The sequence below is a fragment of the Mauremys mutica genome, chromosome 3, assembly GCF_020497125.1.
Source record: "Mauremys mutica isolate MM-2020 ecotype Southern chromosome 3, ASM2049712v1, whole genome shotgun sequence".
Taxonomy (NCBI): Eukaryota; Metazoa; Chordata; order Testudines; family Geoemydidae; genus Mauremys; species Mauremys mutica.
Window position 1 is genome coordinate 8,426,764 of NC_059074.1, and position 26,860 is coordinate 8,453,623.

Sequence of the window (26,860 nt, forward strand, 5' to 3'; positions counted from 1 at the left end):
TTCAGTTCGTGGTGTGGCGGCCATCAGACTTGCACTCCTGCTGGCCCATGGCATACTTGTTTTGTAGTTGATTAGCCTCCAGGGATGTTAATCCAGCACATTTAACCTGAGGAAAATGCATTTAAAATAAAGAAACAAAGCTCCCCATGTGGAGCAGGGAGAGCAGCACGGGTGTTAGGTTTGGAAGGGCTACATTTTAAAAAGCAAAAGCCCAAGTTGAAGAAGGAAAGAGTGACATGACTCCATCTTGTTGGGCTAGACATGGTGTCCCCCAGGGCATGCTGGTCCCAGGTGGAGAGGGATGGCCATGGGATTTCCCTTGGCTGCTCTGGAGGGTGACTACCTTGGTGGTAATGGGTCACGGGCCCCATAGGTTTATGGACTGTGTAGTTAGTGGAGCTTTGAGTTGCTCATGTAGCCATGTGAGACGTAGGGCACATCTACGCTGCAATTAAAAACCGGCTGCTGGCCTGTGCCAGCTGACTCAGGCTCGCGGGGCTCAGGCTAACGGGCAGTTTAATTGCAGTGTAGGCGTTCAACTCGGGCTTTAGGACCCTGCGAGGTGGGAGGGTTCCAGCGCTCAAGCTGCAGCCCGAGCCCATGCAATTAAACAACTCCTTAGCCTGAGCCCCACGAGCCTGAGTCAGCAGGCACAGGCCAACCACAAGTGTCTAATTGCAGCGTAGACGTATCCTAAGGGACCGAAACACTTGGAAATCCATTTTGAAAGTGAAAAGAGAAACCTGACTGATTCTCTCTCTCTTTCCTCATAAGTAAATTCCCATTCTAGTAAATCTAGACTGTAAGCTCAGGGCAGGGACAGTTGTCTTGTATTTGCTTTCAAAAGTGCCATGAAAATGTAGAAGAATTAATAAATACATTGGATGATTCAGAAACCACCACCACGCGGCTTCCCCCCCTTGACTCTGAGCAGCAATGAATCCGGTTGTGCCTGGTGAACCATTCCTAACACAGGCTCTTTGGGATCAGGGAAGGGGTTGACTTCTTTGGCCATGGCAGACTTAAACCGATTCACTATGTGTCAGTGACATGAAACAGAGTTTCCGGTTAGATCTCGTTCTGTTCATTCAGGTCATTGGTGAAGCTATCGTACTCGCTGGAGCGCGGTGACATGCCCAGGTACTGCTTCAAGAACTCGCTAAACCTCTTCTGGTTGTTCCACTTCCGGGCCGACTTTCTGACCCCAATGAAGCCCCCGTACCGCTTCTGCACCCCTTGCACGGGGGGCTCCAGCACCTGCCTGTAACTGTACTTTCCTTTGAGGAAGCCACCGAGCCGCTTGGAAATATCCTTGGGCTGCTCTTGGAAGTCACCCAGCGGGGTCTCACTCCCATTGCTGACACCCTCGTCCACCTCCCGCTGGCGGATCAGGCTGCTCACCTTGGAAACTCTCTTCTCACCTTCCATTTTGCTAAGATCCACCACTTTGGTGAGGTCATTGAAGTGCTTCCGGCTGCCTCTGAACAGGCCACTATCGTCCATCTCTAAGGGCTGGTAGGAATCTTCTTCCAGGCTGTCAGCGCTCACCTGTATGGATGACTTCCCAGCCACTTTGGTGCAAAGCTCCCAGGTGGTACTCGAAAAGGCCTTCCCTTCGCACTCCATGATGCAGACCTGCAGAGAGGAACAAAACAAGGTGGCATTCAATCGGCCATTGAGCCTTTTCTCCAGCGAGTGGAAGTAACTTCCTGCAGAACACTAGTACAAGGTCTCTGCTCTGCTACAAGCCCTACTTAAGCCCTCAGTGACAATTGCTCACCAATGTGAGCTTGTGTAACCTTCTGGGTGTGGTGTTCTGTCCCATCTTGTGGCCCTGAGACCACTTAACGAAAGAGAGAGAGATTAATGAGCCTGCTAACAGCCGTATGGCTTTTAGCTCATGCAGTAGAAGCCTGTGCATTTAGCTCCAGAGGTCCCAGGTTCAATCCCAGCAGCCACCAACCAGGGTCTGTCAGTGTTACACTTGGTTTCCCAACCTGGCTGTTTGTTAGCCAGCAATTAATAGCTGTAGCCCATTGTACAGATCTGGCCAAGGCAGCACAGAGTCTTTCCAGGATTCTGCCTAAACTGCTAGGGAACCAATAATCCCAAGATGTTTGAAAAGGGCCGCACAGAATAAGGATTAATTGAAGCAGGTAATTATGCTAATTCCCTGTCCTGCAGGCAGAGCTATCTTTGGTACACGTGGAGTTCTGCACGTCAGAGGAATGGCCTGACTTTGTCAGGCCCATGACGTAGTATTGCTTCTTGTTTGACCTGAGCAACTAGTTACATTTTGGGGCCATAATAGGGTGACCAGCTATCCCGATTTTATAGGGACAGTCCTGATATTTGGGGGGTTGTCTTGTATAGGCACCTGTTATTCCCCAGCCCCCGTCTTTCACACTTGCTGTCTAGTCACCCTAAGTCATGGGGATGTTCTAGCTGGAAGCAGAAATGGATGGAGTCTGGTATTTAGCTTTGATGCAATCTTGTTTATTTACAAGGAACGTACAAGGTCCTGCTTCCCCAAACGCAGTAGGAACCATGGAAAAAAAGGAGCTGTGCACACTCTAGCTTTTTCCAGGGTTACACTTTGCTCACCGACTACTGCTGGGCTTTTTCTTTGTTCTGTCTGTTCTCAGGGCCGCCCAGAGGATTCAGGGGGCCTGGCGCCTTTGGTGGCAGGGGGCCCCCCGCCACTGAATTGCCGCTGAAGACCCAGCACTTCGGCGGTGGGTCCCGGGGTGGAAGGACCCCCCCCGCCCCGGGTCTTTGGGGCACTTCGGCGGCGGGTCCCGGAGTGGAAGGACTCCCCACCGCCGAAGACCCGGAGTGGAAGGACTCCCCACCGCCGAACTGTCGCCGAAGACCCGGAGTGGAAGAAGCTCCGGGGGCCTGGGCCCCGCAAGAGTTTTCCAGGGCCCCCGGAGCAAGTGAAGGACCCCGCTCCAGGGGCCCCAAAAAACTCTCGTGGGGGCCTGGGGCAAATTGCCCCACTTACCCCCCTGCTCTGGGCAACCCTGCTGTTCTCAGTTTCTGTGTGTTCTGCCTACACATGAACACCCCCCCCCCCACAACCAATACTCAGCAAAACCCTTCCTCCCACTCAGTCAAGGAACTCCTGGGTGGGCTCTCTTAGGCTTTAGTTAAGGGGCCACACCCGAAATGCTTCACAGCTATTTTAAACGAAGGGTGAATTCGCACATCAGTTTCAATGAGGTTTTAATTTTACCCATCACAAGGTTTAATCCAGTTCATAACAGCAGCATTTAAAATACAGAGTGTGTGCATTAAATGCACTCTTCTGCTGGGAGGACATTTTGAAAGAAATTTTTTGTTTCAGCCTCCTGGCAAAATACATTCTGTCAGCTACAGCTGTAAAAGGTTGCGCGCACGCACACACGCACACACACACACACACACACACACCCCTAGATCCCATTCATGCTCATCCCAACTGTCAGATTACAGCAGCCTGTAAACTGCCTGCAGCTGTGTAATACTGAGGTTATAATACTGCACAACAGCCCCTCTGACCTGCAGAATGGCATTTAATTAGCCTTGTGTAACTGGCTAAAAGATCTGAGGGGAAAGCATAGTGCTCACAATGGGGCTGTCTTGCCAGCCCTGTAATCCTGTCTCTGAAGCATGTTTGGAAATTGTATAGTTAACACCCTTCAGGTTTGTCCTTCCTTTCTCTGGTTTGGCTGCTTGGCAGCACTGAACTGTCTGTGTAGAGTAGAGGATTCACAGACAACATTCAAACCTGATGTGGGAATTATCATACTGCACCCGTCGGGGTAATTGTATCTGGGCTCAGACACAGAGCTCGATTTTCCCACTGGGTGAACTAGCTCACCCAAAATCAGAACTAACTCAAACCTGAACTGATCCTTTTCTGAGCGTTGGACCTGCTCCCTCCCCCTTAGCTTTCATTTGTTTAAAGACCTTCTGGTCTCTGGTTCTAGCATCCCCACTATTAAAGATGCTGAAATACACACGTGGGATGTCTGACCTAACATTGCTGGTTATTTTTATGAGTCTGACCCTGAGATGCTTCCATCCCAAATTTAGTTGATCTGAGAGATTCCAATAGGTCAAGTATGGGTTCTCAGACACTGTCTCACTGTGTGACCTTGGGCAAGTCACTTTGCCATGTCTCCGTTTGCTCATCCATCAGCTCAGAATGATACTTGCCTATCCGGGGGCAGTTAATGCTTGTAAAGCACTATGGATTCCCCTGGATTGAAAAGAGGCACAGAAATGCAATGCCTTCTAGAAATGCACAATGTATTAATTATCCAAACTGATCCTCAAGACTGTTCACTTCACCCCCCTTTCGCAAGGACTTATCTGTGGATCCTCTATTGAGGAAGCAGACAGCAACTGCATCAAAAAACAATATCCACTCATCGGTGAAAATGATTCACGTTTCCCTTTGAAGTTTGTGCTTCTGTTCCACTCTCCCTCTGCTTATTACGGCTCTGTCCTTAATCCAGGCATCATCCACATCCTTCCTCCTTTTATCAGACCTAGTTCTCCCCAGGCTGGGATGCGGATCAAACGACGGGTCATGTGGCCACAGCTTTTGCTGTTAGTCATGGTTAGCAAGCCTCGCGCTGATGACTAAAACCAGCCAACGGGGAAAACTGGTCCAGGGGAAAATAGTATTTTTTTGTTATCTTCAGAGAGAAACCGATTTGGTCCTCACCAAAGTTGTTTGTGTGACGCAGGCTGGGCCAAAATGACGCACTTGTTGCAGCAACAGATCGGATCAAACTAAACAATGTGTGTAGACCAGGGGTCTCAAACATGCGGCCCGCGGAGCTCTTCCCTGCGGCCCGCGGAGCTCCCCAGGGCCGCCCAGAGGGGGGGGCAAAGGGGGCAATTTGCCCCGGGCCCCGGGCTCTGCAGGGGCCCCCAAGAGAAAAGCGGAGGCTCCCGCCTCCGCCCCTCTTCTGGAGCCTCGGCGCATAGAGCGCCGAGTCTCCGTCCGAGCGCCTGAGCCCCGCCCCGCTCCGAGCCGCGTGGGGAGGGGGCGGGGCTGGGAGCTCTGGGCTGAGCGCTGCGCTCGGCGTGGAGCTCACAGCCCCGCCCCCTCACCACGCGGCTCTGAGCGGGACGGAGCTCAGGCCTCGCCGGAGACGCGCTCGAGTAAGGGGGGGGAAGCGGGAGCCGCCGGGCCCGGGCCGGGGCCTGGGTGGGAAGCGGGACCCGCCGGGGCCGGGGCCGGGCCGTGGGGGGGGGGGGAAGGGAAGCGAGACCCGCCGGGGCCGGGGCCAGGCCGGGGGGTGGGGGAGGGAAGCGAGACCCGCCGGGGCTGGGCCGGGCCGGGGGGTGGGGGAGGGAAGCGAGACCCGCCGGGGCCGCGCCGGGCCGGGCCGGGGGGTGGGGGAGGGAAGCGGGACCGGCCGGGGTGGGGAAAAGAGGGACCCGCCGCCGCCGAAGCGCAGCCCGGTCTTCGGCGGTGGGGGGCCCCTTCTGTTCCGGGACCCGCCGCCTAAGTGTCCCGCCGCCAAGCCACCAAACAGCTGTTGGTGGCGCTTAGCACTTTCCAGGAGGGAGGGGGGAGGAGCGGGGAGCCGCGCGCTTAGGGGAGGAGGTGGAGAAGAGACAGGGCAGGGGCGGGGCCTCATGGAAGGGGTGGATTGGGGGTGGGGCCAGGGGCAGCAAGGGGGCGTGTCAGTGATGCGGCCCTCGGGCCAATGCACTAGTCCTCATGCGGCCCTCGGGGTCATTTGAGTTTGAGACCCCTGGTGTAGACCCTGCCAGTTTGGGAGTTCCAGAGATGTAGCTCGCACAGGGAGCAGGGCCGCACAGAGACTATCTTCCTGGGCTGGAGAGTGGACACACCAGAAGTGTGATTGGCAACTTGGGTTTCCCCTGGGAGGTACTATCCAAGGGACCTCATGACCAGAGCAAGAGAGACCCAGAGGAGAAGGTGGGGGTGATTCTTAACCTCCACCGCCGCATGGAGAGGGAGCCGTTTTCTGACTGTCCCAGTCAGAGGGCCTGAGTCTACCTCAGAGAGCCCATAGGCCACTCTCTGCTCTGGAAGCCAGGAGTCAGCCAGGGCTTGATTCAACTGGGACATCAACCAGCTGCATGCGGAACCTGCCTGCAGTTCAGACAGTGATAGCTACCTGCCCCTCAAATAGCTCTCTTGATCTGGCTGGGGGTGGCCTTTGGGGGAGGCGGGGCTTCTCTTCTAATACCGCTGGGAATCATTAAGAAAGGGATAGATAATAGGACAAAACATATCACGTTGCCTCTATTTAAAGCCCATATCTTGAATACCGTGTGCAGATGTGGTTGCCCTGTCTCAAAAAAGATGTATTGGAACTGAAAGAGGTTCAGAAAAGGGCAACAAAAATGATTAGGGGTATGAAACAGCTTCCGTATGAGGAGAGATTAATAAGACTGGGACTTTTCAGCTTGGAAAAGAGACGGCTAAAGGGAGATATGATTGAGGTCTATAAAATCATGACTAGTGTAGAGAAAGTAGATAAGGAAGTGTTGTTTACTACTTCTCGTAACACAAGATCTAGGGGTCACCAAATGAAATGAATAGGCAGCAGGTTTAAAACAAATAAAAGGCAGTATTTCTTCACACAACGCACAGTCAACCTGTGGAACTCCTTGCCAGAGAATGTTGTGAAGGCCAAGACCATAACAGAGTTCCAAACAGAACTAGATGAATTCATGGAGGACAGGTCCATCAATGGCTATTAGCCAGGATGAGCAGGAATGGTGTCCCTAACCTCTGTTTGCCAGAAGCTGGGAATAAGCGACAGAGGATGGATCACTTGATGATTCCCTGTTCTGTTCATTCCTTCTGGGGCACCTGGCACTGGCCACTGTTGGTAGACAGGATACTGGGCTAAATGGACCTTTGGTCTGACCCGGTAGGGCCATTCTCAGGGCCGTCCTTAGGCATAGGCAGAATAGGCAGCCGCCTAGGGCACCACTAGGTCTGGGGGCACCACTCTGCCGGGAGCCTGGACAGACGGGAAGCAGTGGAGCATGTAAGAGCAGGGCTGCTGGGTCCTAGAGAGAGCCGAATGCAGCACAGTCTGAGGGAGGGGATTGGCTGCTGGATTCTCTGGGAAGGGGAGGGGGTAGGGGTTGGGGAAGGAGCTCACCTGTGAGTGTGACTCTTTCCCCCCCGCTGAGGTGAGGTGAGGCAGGCTCTGCGGCTCTGGAACCAGAATCCTTTGTTGTCCCCCATAACATCCATTCTTCTCCCGCCCTGCCCCATGGAGCACCCCCTCCTTTCTCCCTCCTCCCCAGGAGCATCCCTCTCTCTCTCCTCCCTCCCCTCCGTCAGGGCTGGGTTGGGTGAGGTGCTGGGGGGTAGGTGGGGGGAGGAGGCTGGCTGCCTGCCTGCTGAGGAATGAAAGTGAAAGTAACTCACTTCCTCGGCCAGCATTGGAATGTCACACAGGGCTGGGCTGGGGTTAGCCAGATGTGTGAAAAATCAGGACAGGGGGTTGGGGTAGGGTGAGCAGATATCCCTATTTTATAGGGCCAGTCCCAATTTTGGGGTCTTTTTCTTATATAGGCTCCTTTTACTCCCCCCCCTCCTGATTTTTCACACTTGCTGTCTGGTCACTCTAGGTGGGGGTAATTGGTGCCTATATAAGACAAAGCCCCAAATATCGGGACTGGCCCTATAAAATCAGGACATCTGGATCTGGGCACCCTAGCTGGGGAGCGCCTCTCCCCTGGGCTGGCAGCTGCCAGCGATCCATCTCATCCAGGGGGAGCTGCACAGGGCAGGATGAGCTGCTGTGGCTCCATGGGTGACCTGTCCCTGAGATCAGATGCTGTGCTAACTTCACCATGGTCCGTAAGGCTGGTGGTGGTGCCCATTGGCGTGTGATTGGACCTGAGGGTTTGCTGCTGCTGTTGCCACTCTGCACCCCAAGAGGTGGATTTTGGGGTCTACTGCAGCTGTTGGACCAGCAGGCTGGGGGGTGAGCCAAGCATGAATGCAGTACTGTGTTGCCATTTAGATTGTCATTTAACAAAATTTGTTTGCCAAAAATTCTTGCTAACAATCCTGAATCCAATTTCAATATTTTTTTTTTAAATCAATATCTTAGCCAAAAACAGAAAATTAAGTTGTTGACAATTATTAGTGACAGGTTTGGTTTGAGGCAGGGAGTGGGCCAGTTTTCATCAGAGAAACAAAAAAATGTTGACTGACTTTCCTATAGCCTGTTACTCCTGATTAGAGCCCTCCAACAACTGTAATATGCTCATCTCCTTACTAGTGTATAAAGCAGGGGTCAGCAACCTATGGCACACGTGCCAAAGGTGGCAGGTGAGCTGATTTTTGATGGTACGCAGCGGCAGGCTGAGCGGCTCAGCCCATCACTGCTCTGGGGTTCCGGCTGCTGCCCTATTGCCAGCTGGGATACCGGTCACCAGCCCCACTCAGCACCCGCTGCTGGCCTGGGGACCCCCAAGGAACCCCAGGCCGGCAGCGGTCTGAATGGGCTGGTGGCGGGCTGAGCAGGGCCGGTGGAGGGTTGAGTGGCTCAGTCTGCTGCCAGTCTGGGGTGCCGGCAGCACTCAGCCTACTGCTACTCCGGGGTTCCAGCTGCCAGCCCCTTGCCAGTCAGGAGCCCAGCCGCCAGCTTCTGCCTCCTGCCAGCCTGGGTGAGCAGAATCCCAGGCTGGTAGCAGGCTGAGGGGGTTTGGCAGCTGGGATCCTGGCTGGCAGGAGTTGGTGGTCAGAACCCCAGACCAGCAGCGGGCCTGGGATCCTTGTCTAGGGTTCCAGCCACCAGTCCCACTCAGCCCGCTGCCGGTCTGGGGTTTCATTTACTCAGCTGGCAGTGGCCTGAGCAGGACCAGTGGCCAGGACCTCAGATAATAACAATAGTTTATTTATATAATATAGACATAGAGAGAGACCTTCTACAAACGTTAAAATGTATTACTGGCACGAGAAACCTTAAATTATAGTGAACTTGGCACACCACTTCTGAAAGGTTGCCGACTCCTGGTATAGACTGACCATATGTTGTACTAAGATTCTCCTGCTTTTTTTTGTTTCCTGTGAGTCAGTATAGCTTTTGCCAGCCCAGAAGTTGGGCAGCCAATGTTTTACATTTTCACAATGTTTTCTTCAACTTTCATAAAGTAAATACATAGTTAATATGAGTTAAAAAGGCCAGGGACACTTCCTTGTGAAGAATCTGAACAGCAGATCATGCTAGAGCTGTGAAAATGTCAGTTTTTGATGGAACTTTAGAGGCAGTGATTTATCATGTATTTTATCATATGAATGTGCTGCTATTGCTAATGTTTTCCAAACAAAAATAAGGTACAATAGGACTTCTGTAACATTTCTGTGCTACCTTAATCTAGATGAGATGATTCTGTGCTGACTTCATTTTGGTCACTTTGTGCTTTACCTAGCAGTAAAACTAGGGTTATATTTTCCCATTGTTTGGAAACCCATCTTATTAAACTGATTTTGCAGCCAAAAAAGCCAGAAAGATTGCTTTTAATTAAAAACAAATCTTTGTTTCAATACCTCTTCATATAAATTTCCAATAAAATTTTGACAAATAAAAAAAATTATATTTGCATCATTCTGTCAAATCAGAATTTTTTCTATAGTGCTACTTCTTTAGTGCTAGTGCATCAGCATTACAGTGTGCTTAATTAAGTTAAACTGGTTTTAATAACGTGAATGTGGCAAGTTTTCCAATACTGTATGCTTATATTTGTGTTGCTAAGAGCAGATCAGGCACAGGGGCACCAGTTTAATAATCTCGCCTAGGGCACCAGAAATCCTAAGGACGGCCCTGGCCATTCTTATTTTCTTATGTACTGGTATCGTGATATTGCTTGCAGCTTTTAGTCATCATCCCTAGCTCTGTCTCCTGTTCCTTTCTCCTCCCTTAATGACCCCCTTTCCTGTTCCAGGGTGCAAACTGTTGTTGTTTTGATGTGGTTTAGATTTGCTGTGTTAGTTTTATCTAAGAGGTCATGGGGTATTAGCCCTGTGTACACCTGCCTTTAGGTGAGGGCACCCATCACCTGGACCCAGAGCCCGTTGGTCCTAAGGGGAAGGGAGAGGGTCTGAGAGTAACCAAGGGGGGGCGGAATCAGGGACTCCAGATTGGGGCACGGTAGGAGGGGACTACCCTTAGAAACCATAGGTGTAGTTTGACTTCTATATTTGGGGGGGGCAGCTGCAGTCAGGCCAGTGGGGCTGCGTTTGGGGAGACAAAGTCTGTGCCTGCCAGTGCCCTGCCAAACCACACCCATATTAGAAACCTGTAGGTTTATTAAAGATATAGCTCATGGGCCTGTCTTCCCAAAGTCCAGGGGTGTCTGGACCTGGAGTCTTGGTTGTGACCACCTCTTTTGTATATCTCACAATGGGGAGAAAACCTTACATTAAAACAGAGGGCCCTGGGAGTATGGAATGCTATTCTCAGCACTCCTGGTAAGATCTATCCTGAGTTGTGAACGCTCTCTTCAGAGGTAAGTATAGACCTGTTGGTGAACTTTATGCCACTTGAGGGAGCTCTTTCACTGTGACTACTATGTGGTGGTGTAGTTTTACTCTGGTCAGTGTTCAGAGTGGTAGCCGTGTTAGTCTGGCATTTCTATAGCATCTTGCTTCTGGGGAACCCAAAGTGCTTTACAAACGCAGGAAAGGCCCACCCTTGTTATATGGGTATTATGAAAAGGGAGCAGCCTGTCCATACAGTAGTTAGTTGCAACCAGCTTCTGTTATAAAATCCTATTTTTAACATCCTACAGCTTTGGAAAATTCCTTTGAACTAAAAAGTGCCATATTTAGTCTGAAACAAAGGACTGTTCCTGCAAAGTTTGAAGAAAATCAGTCAAACTGACTTACTGGGCAATAAATACCTAGATTTGAAAAGAAAAAATAAAGTCTAACATTCCTTTGTCTCCCTCTAGTGCAGACCGGTTATTACTACACTATCCCGTCAAACTTTTTATAGTCACCTCTCCTTGCAAGCCCATGCACTAGCTGTGTTTGAAGAAAATAGATCATTAATAAGTTTGCTTGCTTACAGTGTGTTTGTGAGGGATAGTTTAGGGCTCAGTCCTCTGGCAAAAAATGCCCATTACATGAATGCCAACTGACTTCATTGGTAGTAGGATTTGGAACCATGGCCCAGACTTCTGAAAGCGCTGAGCTCCTATTGTGATGCTTAGGGCCAGACTTTCAGAGGAGTGCAACATCTAACATACTTGACTGTTCAGTAATTCTGGCCCATTATTTCGATGCCTGACAGGAGCTGAGCTGTCTGGAAAATCTGGCCCCAATTATGGGTGCTGAATTCTTTTGAAAATCTGGCCCCCAAGTTTTGGTGCATCTTGCTGTCTATTGGCTAGCTGGAGCTTGGGAAGAATATAAAGGTCTTTCTGGAGCTAATGGATCCTTTCCTTTAGCTCAAATGGCAGAGATCAGTGTCTTTTGAAGCTGTAGGTCTGGGGCTTTTGCAGGGAGATTTGCTTTAAACCTGACCATGCCGCACACGCACCGAGGACAGCACGTAGAGCATCACTTCCCCACAAAGATCATGCTAACGCTCAGTTTAGCAAATCAGCTAAAAGACACTATCAACTGCGCCTCCCCATAATGCGCCGCAGCTTCACTTCCAAGCCAGTGAGCAGAAATAAAGGCCCTGAATGATATTGATTGAGCTGATGGGTGCGGGGAGCGGGAATGACATCTGTGTCTCCTTCCTCCACCCTGCTGCCCCCCGACTCTTTTCTGTTAGAATGAGAGCAGGTGTAATTTTTAACGCTTCATTTCCAATAAAAGATAATGAAACTCCTTTGTTGCCACTCAAGCATACTTGCAAATGGGTTTCCACTTGCTCTTTAGGCACTGATCTGTGTCCACATTAGGAACAGTACATGCTACATATGGCTTCCTCAGGAGGGTTCAGTGGAGCTCTATTGGAGTGAGAGGCCCTTGTCAGGGTTCTCTTGTCTCTGTCCCTCTCTTTAACTTGTTCTTGGTGCTGCCTTCCAGATGCACACAGGCACCTACTGATTAGGGCTGACACAGTGACACTGCCAGGGGTTGGAATGGGAGTGGGAGATAGGGGTTGGGACTGTCCCAATGAATGCCAGATCCACTCCCCTACTCCCAGTTTCTAACACCCCTTTGTTTTTAATTTCCCAGAGCCATAATGGTAGATCCTTAGCTGTGAATTGGTTTACACCAGGTGTGGATCTGGCTCAGAGTGAGCCAGACTGAACAGCTCATCTACATTTGCCAGCTAGACTTGCTCCACAGAGTTTCTCTTTCCAGCCCTTTCCACCTCACCCCAAATTCCTGCCTCACACTGACAGCAAGTTGATATGATGATGATGAAGGGCTTGAGGTCATGCCCATAACTTTGGGGGATCTGAAGCTGGCTGTGACATCATTAAGAAGTCTTAACCAGCCAGCCAATTAGGTCACAACACTGAAAAACTACTCCTAAGTTTTCAAAATGTTGTGCGGGGCTTCACCTGCCCATGAGGCTGAATGAGAATTAGTTGGCTGATGCTTAGAAACTATAGGGATCCAGTATAAAGTTATCGCTGTCAAAACCAAATCCTCTTTCTAAGTCTACCGTGCCTATCACGGTGGTACCTGAGCCTCCTGATTCAAGTCATCCTCTGCTATTGTCTGTGTCACACACTGGCCCACCACCAAACAGTCATCTCCCTTCCTGAAGCAATTATTTCCAATGCCACTACTCACCAACATTTTACTGGTCATGGTTGCCAGTGGCTGCATGCCAGCTATCACTCATGTCCATCCTGCCATGCTCTCAAGTGGAACAAGAAACTTAGCTCCTTGCCGGGCAAATCAAGTCTGTCATAATGTAAAAGGCTCTTCTTCAGTGCTCAGCTTGCATCTGGCTTGAGACAAAATGTGAGACTGTACCGGATACCACCCAGTGTCCCAGAATCACGAGCCAGCAGGAAGTCTGAGCTCTTGCCTACGTCTCACTTTCCTTGATCTTGCCTGGAAATATTCCCAACATGGACAACTATCGGTACTCAACGGGCATCAGATCTAACTACCTGTCATCCTTGATATTAAACTCTGTAACCTTCTTGGCCTTTAAGGCTAAGGAGACAGTCCTCACTACTATTGCACCAGCAAAAAGTATAGCTGAGAGACTGGACAGAACCAGATCCTCTCCAAAACAGAACTTGTCTGTATTCCTCAGGGAAAAGCCTGACCTTGCTTACACCGGATGACTCCTTTGACTTCAGTAGTTAAGTCCAAGTGTGACTGAGATCTGAATCTGATCTAGTCACGCTACAGAACAGGTAGCCTGGATCAGTTTCCCCAATTCCTATAAAAGGGAGCTCCAACTACACGCTCGGTGCTGCACGAGACACAGCAATAAGAGGAGCTGCCCTGACGAGCTTATGGATAAGCTGCTTACTGACACAGAGAAGACCTGATACGCCTGGGAAAGCAGAGACGGGAATAACTGAGCATGGTTCAAGTTTCAGCCTTTTGAGGTAGTTCTGTGAAAAAATGGTGGCGTGGGGGCTAGAACCAGCTATAGGAAAATAATTTTTCACAATAAAAAAAGGGACTGGAGAGACTTTGCTCTAACTTTAAAAAGGAAAAAAACAATACATCTTTTGAGTCTTGACTCTTAGCCTGAGCTGGGAACTTGTCAGAAATCTGAGCATATGGAAATGGGGGTTTATAGGAGCTGATTTGCAAATTATTGCTATTAATACAGAACGGGAGAGCAACCTCCTGGGCAGATTATGGTCCTGATCCTGGTCCCCTTGAAGTCATTGGCCCTATATTAGTTACCATGATAAGTGAGCTACAGGATCATAGGAACAGACTTTCTTTATCACCTTCTAGTTCTTATTTACTTCCCCATCCATTCCATTCTTTTACTCATTTGCCACCCTCCCTCCTGCTCCAAATACCCATTAGTTTAGCTGCCTGCCAGGGGCCACTCGCGACACCAGCTGCTAATGCGGATTCTTCCAGTGCATGTATTCATTCATCTTCCCTAGTGATGGCCCGGGCTACTGAGCCAGAAAGTGACCATCTGCACAATCCCTCGCTGCGAGGCCATCACGGCGCTGCTCCCAAGCACAGCAGCAGCTTCTGCAGAGCTCTCGAAGGGCTGTTGAAGGTGCAGCATGTTACGGCAGGGATTAGTCATAGTGCTGAAGCGCAGAGACCGCCGGAGAGCGCAGCATGAGATAGCGATGGGTGTTCAAATCTAACTGTAATGATGCATCAGCTGTGTTCACTGTCTGTTCTCCTTTATAGGGAAATTGGAGGTGGGGAGTCGAGAGCTGTAGGGGTTCCAAAGGCTCCTCTCGGAGACCAAGTCAGCCAGCAGGAGTGTCTTCGTTAAAGTGCTGCAGCGGTGCAGCGGTGCCGATGCAGCATTTTAAATGTAGACGTGCCCTCAGAACGAATCAAGGGCTTGGTGTAGAGCAGGGGTGGGCAAACTTTTTGGCCTGAGGGCCACCTCGGGGTTGCAAAACGGTATGGAGGGCCAGGTCGGGAAGGCTGTGCCTCCCCAGACAGCCTGGCCCCTGCCCTCTGACTGCCCCCTCCCACTTCCCGCCCTCTGACTGCCCCCTTCAGACCTCCCGACCCATCCAACCCCCCCCTGCTCCTTGTCCCCTGACTGCCCCCTCCCGGGACCCCTGCCCCTAACCGCCCCCGGGACCGCACTCCCGATCCAACCCCCCTGCTTGTCTCCTGACTGTCCCCTCCCGGGACCCCACCCCCTATCCACCCCCCCGCTCCCCATCCCCTGACCGCCCCCGAGAACCTCCACCCCATCCAACCACTCCCTGTCCCCTAACTGCCCCCCATGACCTCCTGCCCCCACCCCTTTACCATGCCGCTCAGGGTAGCAGAAGCTCGCAGCCCTGCTGCCCGTGCGGCAGCGTTGCTGCGGGGGGACGGGACAGCAGGGGAGGGGCCGAGAGCTAACGTCCCTGGACGGGAGCTCAGGGGCTGAGCAGGATGGTCCCATGGGCCAGACGTGTCCCGAGGGCCGTAGTTTGCCCACCTCTGGTGTAGAATATAAACCGTCCTGGGACCAAGTCATTTGCAGTGCATGTCCTGTGGTAGTACATACAGAAGGAGGTACCTGTAACTGGGGGACTGTTGTGCTCTACGTTCTCAACTGGGGGACATCAAACTTTAGGGGAGTGCAGTGAACCAGGTCAGATTTGAGTTAGTGGTGTTGAGACCTGGCATAGAATTCAGGCTGCATTTCTCAAACTAGGCACTCTAATGACTTCAGCTCTATCCCTGCAGCTGTGCCCTGAGTGTAGGGAACTCAGACCACCTTCTCCAGCCACAACAAAGAGTTTCATTTGTCAGTGAAAAAAACAATCGTAATCATACAGTGGCTAAGCCACTTCACAACCTTCCTTAAAGTCATACATTGCACACACCAAAGCGGTTTACAAATTGTTACTTAGACACAGAAGGCAGTCATTCCCCACACCTTATTAAGAGCCTGATCCTTCAAGGTGCTGAGGATACTCAGTACAAATACATTAGAAGCAAGAGAAAGACCAAGGACAGGGTAGGCCCGTTACTCAATGAGGCGGGGAAACAATAACAGAAAATATGGAAATGGCAGAAGTGCTAACTGACTTTTTTGTTTCAATTTTCACCAAAAAGGTTAATAACGATTGGACGTCTAACATAGTGAATGCCAATTAAAATGAGGTAGGATCTGAGACTAAAATAGGGAAAGAACAAGTTAAAAATTACTTAGGCCACGTCTATACTTACCCGCCGGGTCGACGCGGCGAGTTCGACTTCTTGGAGTTCGAACTATCGCGTCTGATCTAGACGCGATAGTTCGAACTCCGGAAGCGCCGCGGTCGACTCCGGTACTCCACCGCGGCAGGAGGAGTTGCCGGAGTCGACCTTGGAGCCGCGGAGTTCGCTTCCGCGGCGTCTGGACGGTAAGTCATTCGAACTAGGGTAGTTCGAATTCAGCTACGTTATTCACGTAGCTGAATTCGCGTACCCTAGTTCGAACCAGGGGCTGTGTGTAGACCAGGGCTTAGAGAAGTTAGATGTCTTCAAGTCACCAGGGCCTGATGAAATACATCCTAGAATACTCAAGGAGCTGACTGAGGAGATATGTGAGCCATTAGTGATTATCTTTAAAAAGTCATGGAAGATGAGTGAGATTCCAGAGGACTGGAAAAGGGAAAATATAATGCCCATCTATAAGAAGGGGAATAAGGACAACTTGGGGAATTACAGACCAGTCATCTTAACTTCAGAACCTGGATAGATAATGGAGCAAATAATTAAGTAATCAATTTGCAAACATAAGAACAGACATACTGGGTCAGACCAAATTTCCATCTAGCCCAGTATCCTGTCTTCTGACAGTGGCCAATGCCAGGTGCTTCAGAGGGAATGAACAGAACAGATAATCATCAAGTGATCCATCCCCTGTCACCCATTCCCACCTTCTGGCAAACAGAGGCTAGGGCAGGGATGGGCAAACTATGGCCCGCGGGCCGGATCCGGCCCTTCAGGGCTTTGGATCCGGCCCGCGGGATTACCCCTGGTGGTGCTGCGGGCCCGGCGCTGCTCTCAGAAGCAGCCCCCGGGCCGGGAGGCAAAGGGCTCCATGTGCGCACGCAGAGCCCTCTGCCCCCCGCCCACCCAGGGGCCGCAGCACTTCCTGGAGTGGCGTGGGGACAGGGCAGGCATGCAGGGAGCCTGCCCTGGCCCTGGTGTGCGCCACTGCCACCCCGGAGCCACTTTAGGTAAGCGGCACCGGGCTGGAGCTCAAACCCCTCCTGCCCCCTGCCCCCCAACTTCCTGCCCTAAGCCCTCTGCCTGTACCTCGCACCCCTCCTGCACCCAACTCCCTGCCCTGAGCCCCTTTCTGCACTCCTGTGCATTCCAACCACCTGCCCTGAGCTCCCTGCTGCACCCTGCACCCCGTGCACCCCAACTCCCTGCCCTGAGCCCCGTCCTGCACTCCGCACCCCTCCTGTACCCCAACCCCCTTCCCTGAGCCCCCTCTTACACTCTGCACCCCTTCTCTGCCCCAATCCCTTGTCCTGAGCCCCTTCCTCCACATCCCGCACTCCACCCCCCCTGCCCCGGCCCTGCATACAATTTCCTCACCCAGATGTGGCCCTCGCCCCAAAAAGTTTGCCCACCCCTGGGCTAGGGACACCATCCTGGACCATTATGGCTAATAGCCAATATCCTCCATGAATTTATCTAGTTCTTTTTTGAACTCTGTTATCGTCTTGGCCTTCACAACATCCTCTGGCAAGGAGTTCCACAGGCTGACTGTGCATTGTGTGAAGAAATACTGCCTTTTGTTTATTTTAAACCGGCTGCCTATTAATTTCATTTAGTGACCCCTAGTTCTTGTGTTATGAGGAGGAGTAAATAACACTTCCTTATTTACTTTCTCCACATCAGTCCACACCTAGAAGATAATAAGGTGATAGGTAACAGTCAGCATGGATTTGTCAAGAACAAATCATGTTAAACCAACCTAATAGCTTTCTTTGTCAGAGTAACAAGTCTTGTGGATGGGGCGGGGGGAGCAGTAGATGTGTATATCTTGACTTTAGTAAGGCTTTTTATATTGTCTAGCGTGATCGTCTCATAAACAAACTAGGGAAATATAAGCTAGATGGAGCTACTATAAGATGGGTGCATAACTGGTTGGAAAACCGTTCCCTGAGAGTAGTTATCAGTGGTTCACAATCAAGCTGGAAGGGCCTATCAAGTGGGGGTCTCACAAGAATCAGTGGTGGGTCTGGTTCTGTTCAATATCTTCATCAATGATTTAGATAATGGCATAGCGCTAGGGTTCTCAAACTGGGGGTCATGACCCCTCAGGAGGTCACAAGGTGGTTCACGAGCTGTCAACTCCTTGGGACTGACAGTTCCCAGCCCCCATTAAATTAAATTACCCCTCCCATTTTTAATGGATCGGGGGAAGTCACACTGAGATGCTTGCTGTGTGAAAGGGGTCACCAATACAAAAAGTTTGAAAACCACTGGCATAGAGAGGACACTTATAAAGTGTGTGGACAAAACCAAGATGGGAGGCGCTGCAAGTGCTTTGGAGAGTGGGATTAAAATTCAAAATGATCTGAACAAACTGGAGAAATGGTCTGACATCAGTAAGATGAAATTCAATAAGGACAAACGCAAAGTACTCAACTTATGAAGGAACAATCATTTGCACACATACAAAATGAGAAATGACTGCCTAGGAAGGAGTACTGCGGAAAGGGATCTGGGGGTCATAGTGGATCACTGCTGCAAAAAAAGCAAACATCGTGCTGGGATGTATTAGCAGGTATGTTGTAATCGAGACATGAGAAGCAGTGGTAAGCTGGAGCCGGTTCCCACAGGTTCCCAAGAACCGCTTGCTAAAATTAGATCTCCATGGTGAACCAGTTGTTAAAGGGCCAGGGGGTGGGCAAAGAACTCCAGTCCATGGGCTGGACCATCCTGTTGCTCCCAGGATTCCCAGCTGGGGAGGCTGAGGCTCCCCCAGCCCTTCCCCCCAGCTGCAGCGTGGACAGCCACCGGCACCAGCTGGGCAGCTCAGCTGAGCTCCGGAGTTGCTTTGAGCTGCCAGCAAGGTAAAGGGGGAGGGGGGGCTGCAAGCTCTAGGGCTGCTGGGGGGGGGCAAGTGGGGCAATTTGCCCCAGGCCCTGCAGGGGCCTCCGGCCCCACAAGTATGTCTCCGCCTGCCCCGGCCCCTCCCCTGCTTTCCCCCCTTAAATCAGAACTTTTTATAGGGAACCGGTTGTTAAAATTTTGGCAGCTCATCACTGGTGAGAAGTAATTATTCCGCTCTACTTAGCATTGATTAGGCCTCAATGGGAGAATTGTGTCGAGTTCTGGGTGCCACATTTCAGGAGAGATGTGGACAAATTGGAGAAAGTCCAGAGAAGAGCAACAAAAATGATTAAAGGTCTAGAAAATATGACCTTTGAGGGAAGATTGAAAAAATTGGGTTTGTTTAGTCTGGAGAAGAGAAGACTGAGGGGGGACATAAAAGTTTAAAACTACATAAAAGGTTGTTACAAGGAGGGAGGAAAGTTCTCATTGACCTCTGAGGATCGGACAAGAAGCAATGGGCTTAAGGTGCAGCAAGGGAGGTTTAGGTTGGACATTAGGAAAAACTTCCTAACTGTTGCGATAACTAAGCACTGGAATAAATTGCTGAGGGAGGTTGTGCAATCTCCATCATTGGAGATTTTTAAGAGCGGGTTAGACAAACACCTGTTAGGGATGGTTTAGATAATACTTAGTCCCATCATGAGCGCAGGGGACTGGACTAGATGGCCTCTCAAGGTCCCTTCCAGTCCTATGATTCAGCTGGTGCTCAGCATAACCTGCTGAATCAGGTGGCCAGCTCTCCAAGTGTCGTTAGACACATGGCTAACATGTCTCTCTATGCAAACTTTATTTGGTCAGATCATGAAGGTAGAGCACTTGTATGAAAAAGGAAACGGTTGCCGTGGTGCCAAAGCAGCACATTGACTACCAGAGCTATGTATGAGAAGTTATAAAGCTAATATCCTGCAATACACAATTTCAAGACTCGACATGTGAATAAGATAGGCTGGCATCTCAGGGGGCAGTTAGGGTAGTTTGGGTGCCTTGTCTGAGGAGTACATGGTAATGTAGCAGTATCATTTTTGCTGTTGTAAAAAGAGATGGGGCTCTAAGTTTAAAAAAAAATAATTCTATGGTGGGGTGCGATTCAGAAAAGATTAAGGACCCCTGCTTTAGTACAGCGGTTCTCGAACTATGGGGCGGACCGCCCAAGGGAGGCGCAGGAATGTGTCAAGGGAAGCACGAGCTGTGTCCATTTTTTTTAAAGAGCTCCAGCTTTCAGTACACCTGGGTTCTCCTCTCCCCTGTAATGCCTCACTGGGAGGTAGCCCAGCCTCAGGATCTCCTCACCCCCAATCCCTCACCTGGTCAGCTCCAGGTGGCAGCAGCAATGCAGAAGTAAGCGTGGCAACGGGGTGCTAAGTCTGCTGTGAAAAGTGATATTGACAAATTTCACTTTTCACATTGCCACCCTTTTGTGCTGCTGCTGGCACAGTGCTGCTTTCAGAGCTGGGCACCCAGGCAGCTGCTCCTGCTCTCAGCTCTGCCTTCAGAGCTGGGTGGTGATAGATGTTCTTGGGGAGGGGACATAAATGACTACAGACACAAAGAAGGGGGCCTGATCAAATAAGTTTGAGAACCATTGCAGTCTAGTAGGTTGAGTGATAGGATTAGTAACAACAAGTGAAGAGCTACAAATGTAATTAAGTCAAATTCTCATTACACTCGTGACAAACTAGAGTAACTCCATTGACATCAGTGGGTCATTTGGATTTACACTGTGTGACTTAGGAGAGAGATCAATTACCAGTACGGGACTGAGTACCTCTGAGCAAGTCCTGTGTGAACTTGATGTCTCCAGAAGTCTGAGCAGGTTCAGACTGAGCTGAATGCTTATGTAGTTGATCCAAGAGCTGTGCCTGACTCCTGCATACTAAGTTTTATTCTACTGCCGGTTACACTGTTCTGTCTATCTAGGTTTTTATACCACACTCATCCCTGAGAGCGGTTAAGCTGTATGAGGTATTAAAGACCCTGTTGCTGCTCTCCAGGTCTAAAAGAGTGCAGACTGAAAAAGTCAACCGTCAATCCATGTTTTTTTAAGCAGGAGAATAGAGAGGAAGACTGGTTTTGTGGTGAAGGCCTTGGGAGAGAGCTTGGGAATTATGGGGTGAGTCATTTGTTCTGACATAGAATCTTTGTGGCTTTGGGCAAGTTACTTCACCTCTGTTCCTTATCTATAGAATGGGGACAAAGATGCTTCCTTTGTCTGTATCTATTTGGGTTGTAAACTCTTTGGGATAGACCCTGCTCTGAAGAACTCACTATCTAACTCGACAGGCACCTGTGCAGTAGGCCCTGATCTTCGCTGTGGCCTCCTGGTGCTACTGGAATGCATTGCACACAATAATTCTCTCATTAGAGAGCTGTAAAATCCACACATGTTAAAAGACAATCCATGTGCACTTTATGATGAGTCTTCTCTTGGCAAACAGAGCCAGCCAGCTCAGAGGGTATGTCTACACTGCAAAGAAAAACCCACGGTACCAAGTTTCAGAGCCCAGGTCAAGTGACTGGGGCTTGTGGGGATCGCACTATGGGGCTAAAAATACTAGTGTAGATGCTCCCATTTGGGCTGGAACCCCGGGCTTTGAGTCCCTCCCCATGGGGTGGATTTCAGAGCCTAGTATCCAGCTAAAGTGGGAACATCTATGCTGTTATTTTTAGCCCTGAAGCACGAGCCTGAGTCAATTGACTTGGGCTCTGAGACTCACTGCCATGGGTTTTTCTTTACAGTGTAGGTATACCCAGGGAAGTGCAGTGCATTCCCCACCATCCCAACCATCTCTACCCATCCCTCCCTGGGCCTTTCCAGGTCGGCACTGGCCAGAATCACACTTACAAAACATAAACCTAATGCAAAGATTTGAAAGGTTTGGAAGATGGGTGATGTGGGGGCACCATGATCAGCTGATGTCTTGGTTGGCTATAGCTTGGCAATTACACTGTGCCCATCACCATAGTATCTGGTAATCATCTAAGCATTATTATTCCCATTCTACAATTGGGGAAACATGGGCACTGAGAATGATTTGTTCAAGGTCACTTGGCAAGTTAATGGCAGAGCCAGGACAGGAATGCAAGACCTAGGGTAGTGCCCTACCCATTGGGCCATACTGCTTCCCACTCCTGCAGCTAACGGGTGCACTAAGGGTCCCTAGAAAGACCCCCCACAATAGGAATTAACTTCTGCAGAACATTTATAGGAGGTTTGTTGATGCAGAAGGTGCCTCCTGCAGGTCAAATCTGGCCCATCTGCTGCAGGGTGATGGATCCTGCAGGGCATTCAGTGCAGAAGATGCATCCTGTGAAATGTACCCAAGTGACTCAGGACTTGTCACCATGACAAACGCAAGTAAAACACTGCAGTGATATATTGGCTTGGGCTTGTTAAGAAATAGAAAGGGGAGGGGAAATCAATATATACCAAGTAGAAAAGAACAATAGGGAAAGAAAGTCGCCTACCAAGGCTGTCACAGAGGATCAATAGAGAGGAAAAGAAAGCATTATGAACTGTGAAAAAGTACTGGCCAGAGTCTCTAATGGCTCTCATGCCTGTGTGCTCTTTAATCAAGTGCTGAAGGCAAGTCTCATTTTCCTGCACAACAGGCTAGAAAGATCGTAGCAGTGATAACCAAGGAATGAGAAGATACTGATCTAGAGACGCAAACTTCCCTAGGGAAGCTAGGGCCTGATCCGGAGAGTCGTAAGCAAATGCAGATCCTACTGACTTCCAGGGCAGATGCAGCTACTCATCACCTCTCAGGATCAGGCCCTTCATTTCCATCATAGGATAGGGAGGATAGAAATGTCCTTTTTCCTATCCTTCCAGTCCTGCTCTGCCCCTCTCCACATGTATGATCTGCATCAGGAGATGCTCAGAACAAAGTAGTGCTCATTAATCAGTGTATATGTCGAATCAGATCAGAACGTTGCCATGTATCGGCACAGTGAGCCTCGCTGGTCTTGAGAAAGACAGTTTTCATTTGTACGTGTAAGGCTGAGTCCTGAGGGACAAACAGCTGGCAACAGGGATGAGTTGTTGAGACAAGTTAGATTGGGTGTGACTCAGGAGACTAGCAAAGCTTAGCACTGTTTCTGAAAATGTGTCTAAAGACTAGATTATAAAGTTACGCGCCAGCTCCCAAGCCTCATGTCTGTTGGGGTCGGGGAGTCGAGTCTGACATGCAGATTCATTCCTTTCCAATTAAAAGTTTCCATTCGGAATGCACTTACTGCTAGCTTGACAGCCCTGGAATCTGAAGTCCTCTAGTTAACCCCAGAACATTTACAACAGGAGGAGTGATCGTCTCCGCAGTGTCAGCCAAACTTTTGGCTGCTCATCTGAACCTTTGTCCCCTTTCGGAAGCTCAGGGACTGTCTCTTTATTCTAGGTTTGTACAGGTCCTTGCCAAAGGGTCCTGGTTTATGACTGGGGCTTCTAGCCCTCCCAGTCATCCAAATAATGAAGAATGATCTAGACCTTTTGGATTTACACAGCTGAGCCTGGACATCACACACAAACTGCTTCTCTCTGGGTATTTAGCACTTCTAGCGGCAGTGCGCAGGGTTTGTATGAAAGAGGCAGAATAAGGATGGGAAACCCTACTAGAGCTGAGATGGACCTGTGGGGAGTTCTGCTCCCTTAACCCTGGTAGAAGAGGGACATTTCTCCCTCGGCTTTTAGCTGGGTATCCCCACACCTCCCTTACTGTAACCCTTGTCCAGCCCTAGCCTGGAGTGGGAAGGCAGATTGGACTCTAAAATCAATATGAATAACTGGCTCTTCAGAGCGGTCCCTGTTAAGCTGAGCAGGCTTCCTGCACGACCCCTCACTGACACCGGTAGCAGAAGACTAAACAGTTGTACAGATAAGAGCACTAACCACTAGATACCTGGGGTGGCCAATATGCATTCAGCAATAGGATTCATTGGGCCTAATCTGTCATCATCATGTGGCCAGATTCGTGTGACCAACTTTGTAAATCCTTTTCCTGACACTTCAATCAGTTGACACCAGGAGGCATCTAAAGCCAGCCCTGAACATGAGTGTTTGTGGATCAGGACTCGCAGTGCAGCAGATTTGCTAGCAGACTGTGTCAGTCTGAAGTCAGAGACATGGTAAAGCTGGTGCATTAGATCTCCCAGCTCTGCCACCTAAACCCTGTAATGGGGTGGGGGTTGATTTCAGGCCTTTTATCCACCTCTTCCAGTGTAAATACAAATCCCTGGAAATTCTTCCTCTGCACAGGACACCAAGGCGTAGAAGCTGCTACTGAGGGATAGCTCAGTGGTTTGAGCATTGGTCTGCTAAACCCAGGCTTATGAGTTCAGTCCTTGAGAGGTCCTGTTGGGGATTGGTTCTGCTTTGAGCAGGGGGTTGGACTAGATACCTCCTGAGGTCCCTTCCAACCCTGATATTCTGTGACCCATACAGATTGGCATTCTATCAGCCACTTCCCATTGACTATTAATATGCACCAGACATGAATCAAATCCTGACTCTCCTTGAACCCAGCTGTAACTCCCTAGGCAAACTGCAGGAGCCCATCTCCTGGGTGCGGTTACTGAGACTGTTTTTTTATGAGCCGGGTTTTCCGTTCCTTTGCCCGGTGCATTCCGTGGTACCTCTCGTGAGTCGTAAACTTCAACAGAAATGTGTAGAGCCAGACAAGGCCTTTCAAACACATTGTTGCCAATAAAACCGGTCAGGACTCCTTGCCTAACACTGTGCTAGAGAGAGAGAAGGGGATGCAAAGAAGAAGAAAAGCAGGCCCATTCTTCTCTTTGGGCTTAAAGCTGCAGTAGAATAGGGGGACAGCAGTGAAATGTTTGGTTCAAGCCAGCAGTGATCCAGGTGCGATCACTCCCAACAGTCTTGTCTCTGTCTGGGCTGACTCGAGGGTTGACACTTCGAACAACTCTTTTGCCCTCAGGACAAAGTCACATCAGGAAATGGCTCAGATTGTATCTATGAGCAGCTTGGGCCTAGAGGTTGTTTTGGGGTAGGGTGGTCAACTTTCTCATTTGTGAAAACCGGAAGCACTGGAACCTCTCCCGCCCCCCTGCTCTGCCTCTTCCCCCGAGGCCCCACCCCTGCTCCTCTTCCTCCCGCCCCCATCACTCACTGCTCTCTCCACCACCATCCCACTGCCAGCTGAGCAGGGCTCTAGAGGTGACTGGGGCAGGACACTGGAGAGAGAGCTGGGCTCCAGGGGTGAGTAACTGGGGCAAGATGGGGGAGGGAGAGCCGGGCCCTGGGGGTTGGGGTGGGGGTAAGTGGGGCAGGCAGAGCCGCGCTCGGGGCAGGACGCGGGAGCCTCCAGTACCTCCCTCCACCTGAGCCTTTCCTGAGTGCTCCTCCAGGCTCCAGCAGCAGCTGCTGCTCTTCCTGCCCCCTGGTGGCAGAGGCCAGTTACTGTCGGCAGCCAAACTTTTAGTGTCTGGCCAGGTTCCCTTTTCGACTGGACTCTCCAGTTGAAAACCAGACACCCGGCAACCCTAGTTTGGGGAGTGGGAAGCTGACACCACCAAGATCTCAGCTTTCTGATTACCATGGGCGCTCTCAACATATCAGACTGAAACTGCCCACTGGTGTGTCCACAGCCCCAGCAAGCCTGTCTTTCTGCGTTATGTGTAATGCACCCATTGCTGTAGTGTCGAAAGTCCAAGAAGCAAGCGTCCTAGTGTAATCGTTCTCGGAAATTCTAGGATCGTTGCTGGAAATAAGACCTCTCGGTGTCTAATTGACCTGCACACAGGTGACAGCTGGGTGAGAACTTGTGACCTGCTGCTCCTAAAATGGAGGCCTTGACCCTTGCTAGCCATGCATATAATACAATAGCTGCACACGGTGCTATGTAATAGGTATGCTGTGCCAAACATACGGGTCCCACAGAGGATCCCAGCTTTGAGGTGCCTCCCAGGGCTTCTAACAAATTCAGAGACGGGGAGGGTGGACCTGATTCACTACTGTGCTATTCTAGTTTTACACTGGTGTAACTCCATTAACTTCAATAGGATTACTCCTGATTTACACCAGGGCAAGCTAGCTCAGAATCAGGCCCCTTGTTTCTATGCTTTGTATTTACTTGACTGTCCCTCTAGCCCAGGGGTGGCCAACCTGAGCCTGAGAAGGAGCAAGAATTTACCAATGTACATTGCCAAAGAGCCACAGTGATATGTCAGCAGCCCCCACATCAGCTCCCCTGCTCCCAGCACCTCCCACCTACTACCGGCAGCCCCGCCAATCAGCACCTCCCCCTCCCTCCCTGCACCTCCCCATCAGCTGTTTCGTGGCATGCAAGAGGCTCTGTGGGAGGGGGAGGGAAGGGGTGGAGTGGGGGCAGAGCCAGGGGCTGAGCAGTGAGCACCCCCCCTGGCACATTGGAAAGTTGGCGCCTGTAGCTCCAGCCCAGGAGTCGGTGCCTATACAAGGAGCCCCAGGTTGGCCACCCCTGCACTAGCCATTGATCATGTTAATCTGCAGCCATAAAAATATAGCTGGATGTCTGACACATTCGTAGATAATATAGCTTCCTGCAAAGCAGCCCCCAGGTCCATCACTGGAAGCCCTCGGTGATGGACAGATCTGATCCCCCCCCCTTACTTCCAAATGTTCCCGAGAATCCTTTGCATGGGGCTGCTCTGGCTGCTAATGCAAAGGAATAAAGGATTCTGGAGTGGTTGGGTGCAGGTGGGGATCTCACTATGGGGTACAAGATGACCCTGGTATATTTCAAACAAACAAACAAAGAGGGATAGAAGGGCGCATTTAGTTCAGTGAAGCACTTAACCAATTCTACTGCCCCCCCCACCTCCTGATGTGGCTCTAGGTGATTGCCTGTGTTATCTATTCCTAATGCCAGTGACATCGGGACAGGGCAGCCTTACTGATGCACCTGGGACAGCTGCATGTCAATCGCTGGAGAGTGAGTGAGGCTATGGCCTTGACGGACTTACGAGAACATTGAAGTTGTCCTGTTGGTTGTACAAGTGTCTGTTGCAGCTCAGGCAGTCCCTCTGACAGTCGCTGAGCACGTGGGCAAACAAGCACAGTAGCAAGAGATCCCACAGCAGAGCCCCCATGGTGGCAGTTGCAAGACCTAGAGAACAGAGAAACAAAGACAAGTAGCTCATTGAAGAGATCACTCC

The 26,860-nt window shown here is 50.5% G+C and overlaps 1 protein-coding gene across 1 annotated transcript; it reads right to left on the reverse strand.

Annotated features, from left to right (window-relative positions):
• Positions 1 to 1,068: 1,068 nt before the first annotated feature.
• PNOC (prepronociceptin) lies at positions 1,069 to 26,809 on the reverse strand. Its single transcript, XM_045008619.1, has 2 exons — positions 26,669 to 26,809; positions 1,069 to 1,635 (listed from the first exon to the last, which is right to left on the reverse strand). Exons 1-2 carry the CDS (start codon positions 26,792 to 26,794, stop codon positions 1,069 to 1,071), a joined length of 693 nt encoding a protein of 230 aa, XP_044864554.1. The 5' UTR covers positions 26,795 to 26,809.
• Positions 26,810 to 26,860: the final 51 nt, after the last annotated feature.

Excerpts from the sequence above, each read along its gene's own strand:
- PNOC (XM_045008619.1), bottom strand. The coding sequence starts at position 26,794 with ATGGGGGCTCTGCTGTGGGATCTCTTGCTACTGTGCTTGTTTGCCCAC. Across the intron at positions 1,636-26,668 it reads AGGACAACTTCAATGTTCTC|GTCTGCATCATGGAGTGCGA; the intron begins GTAAGTCCGTCA and ends TCCTCTCTGCAG.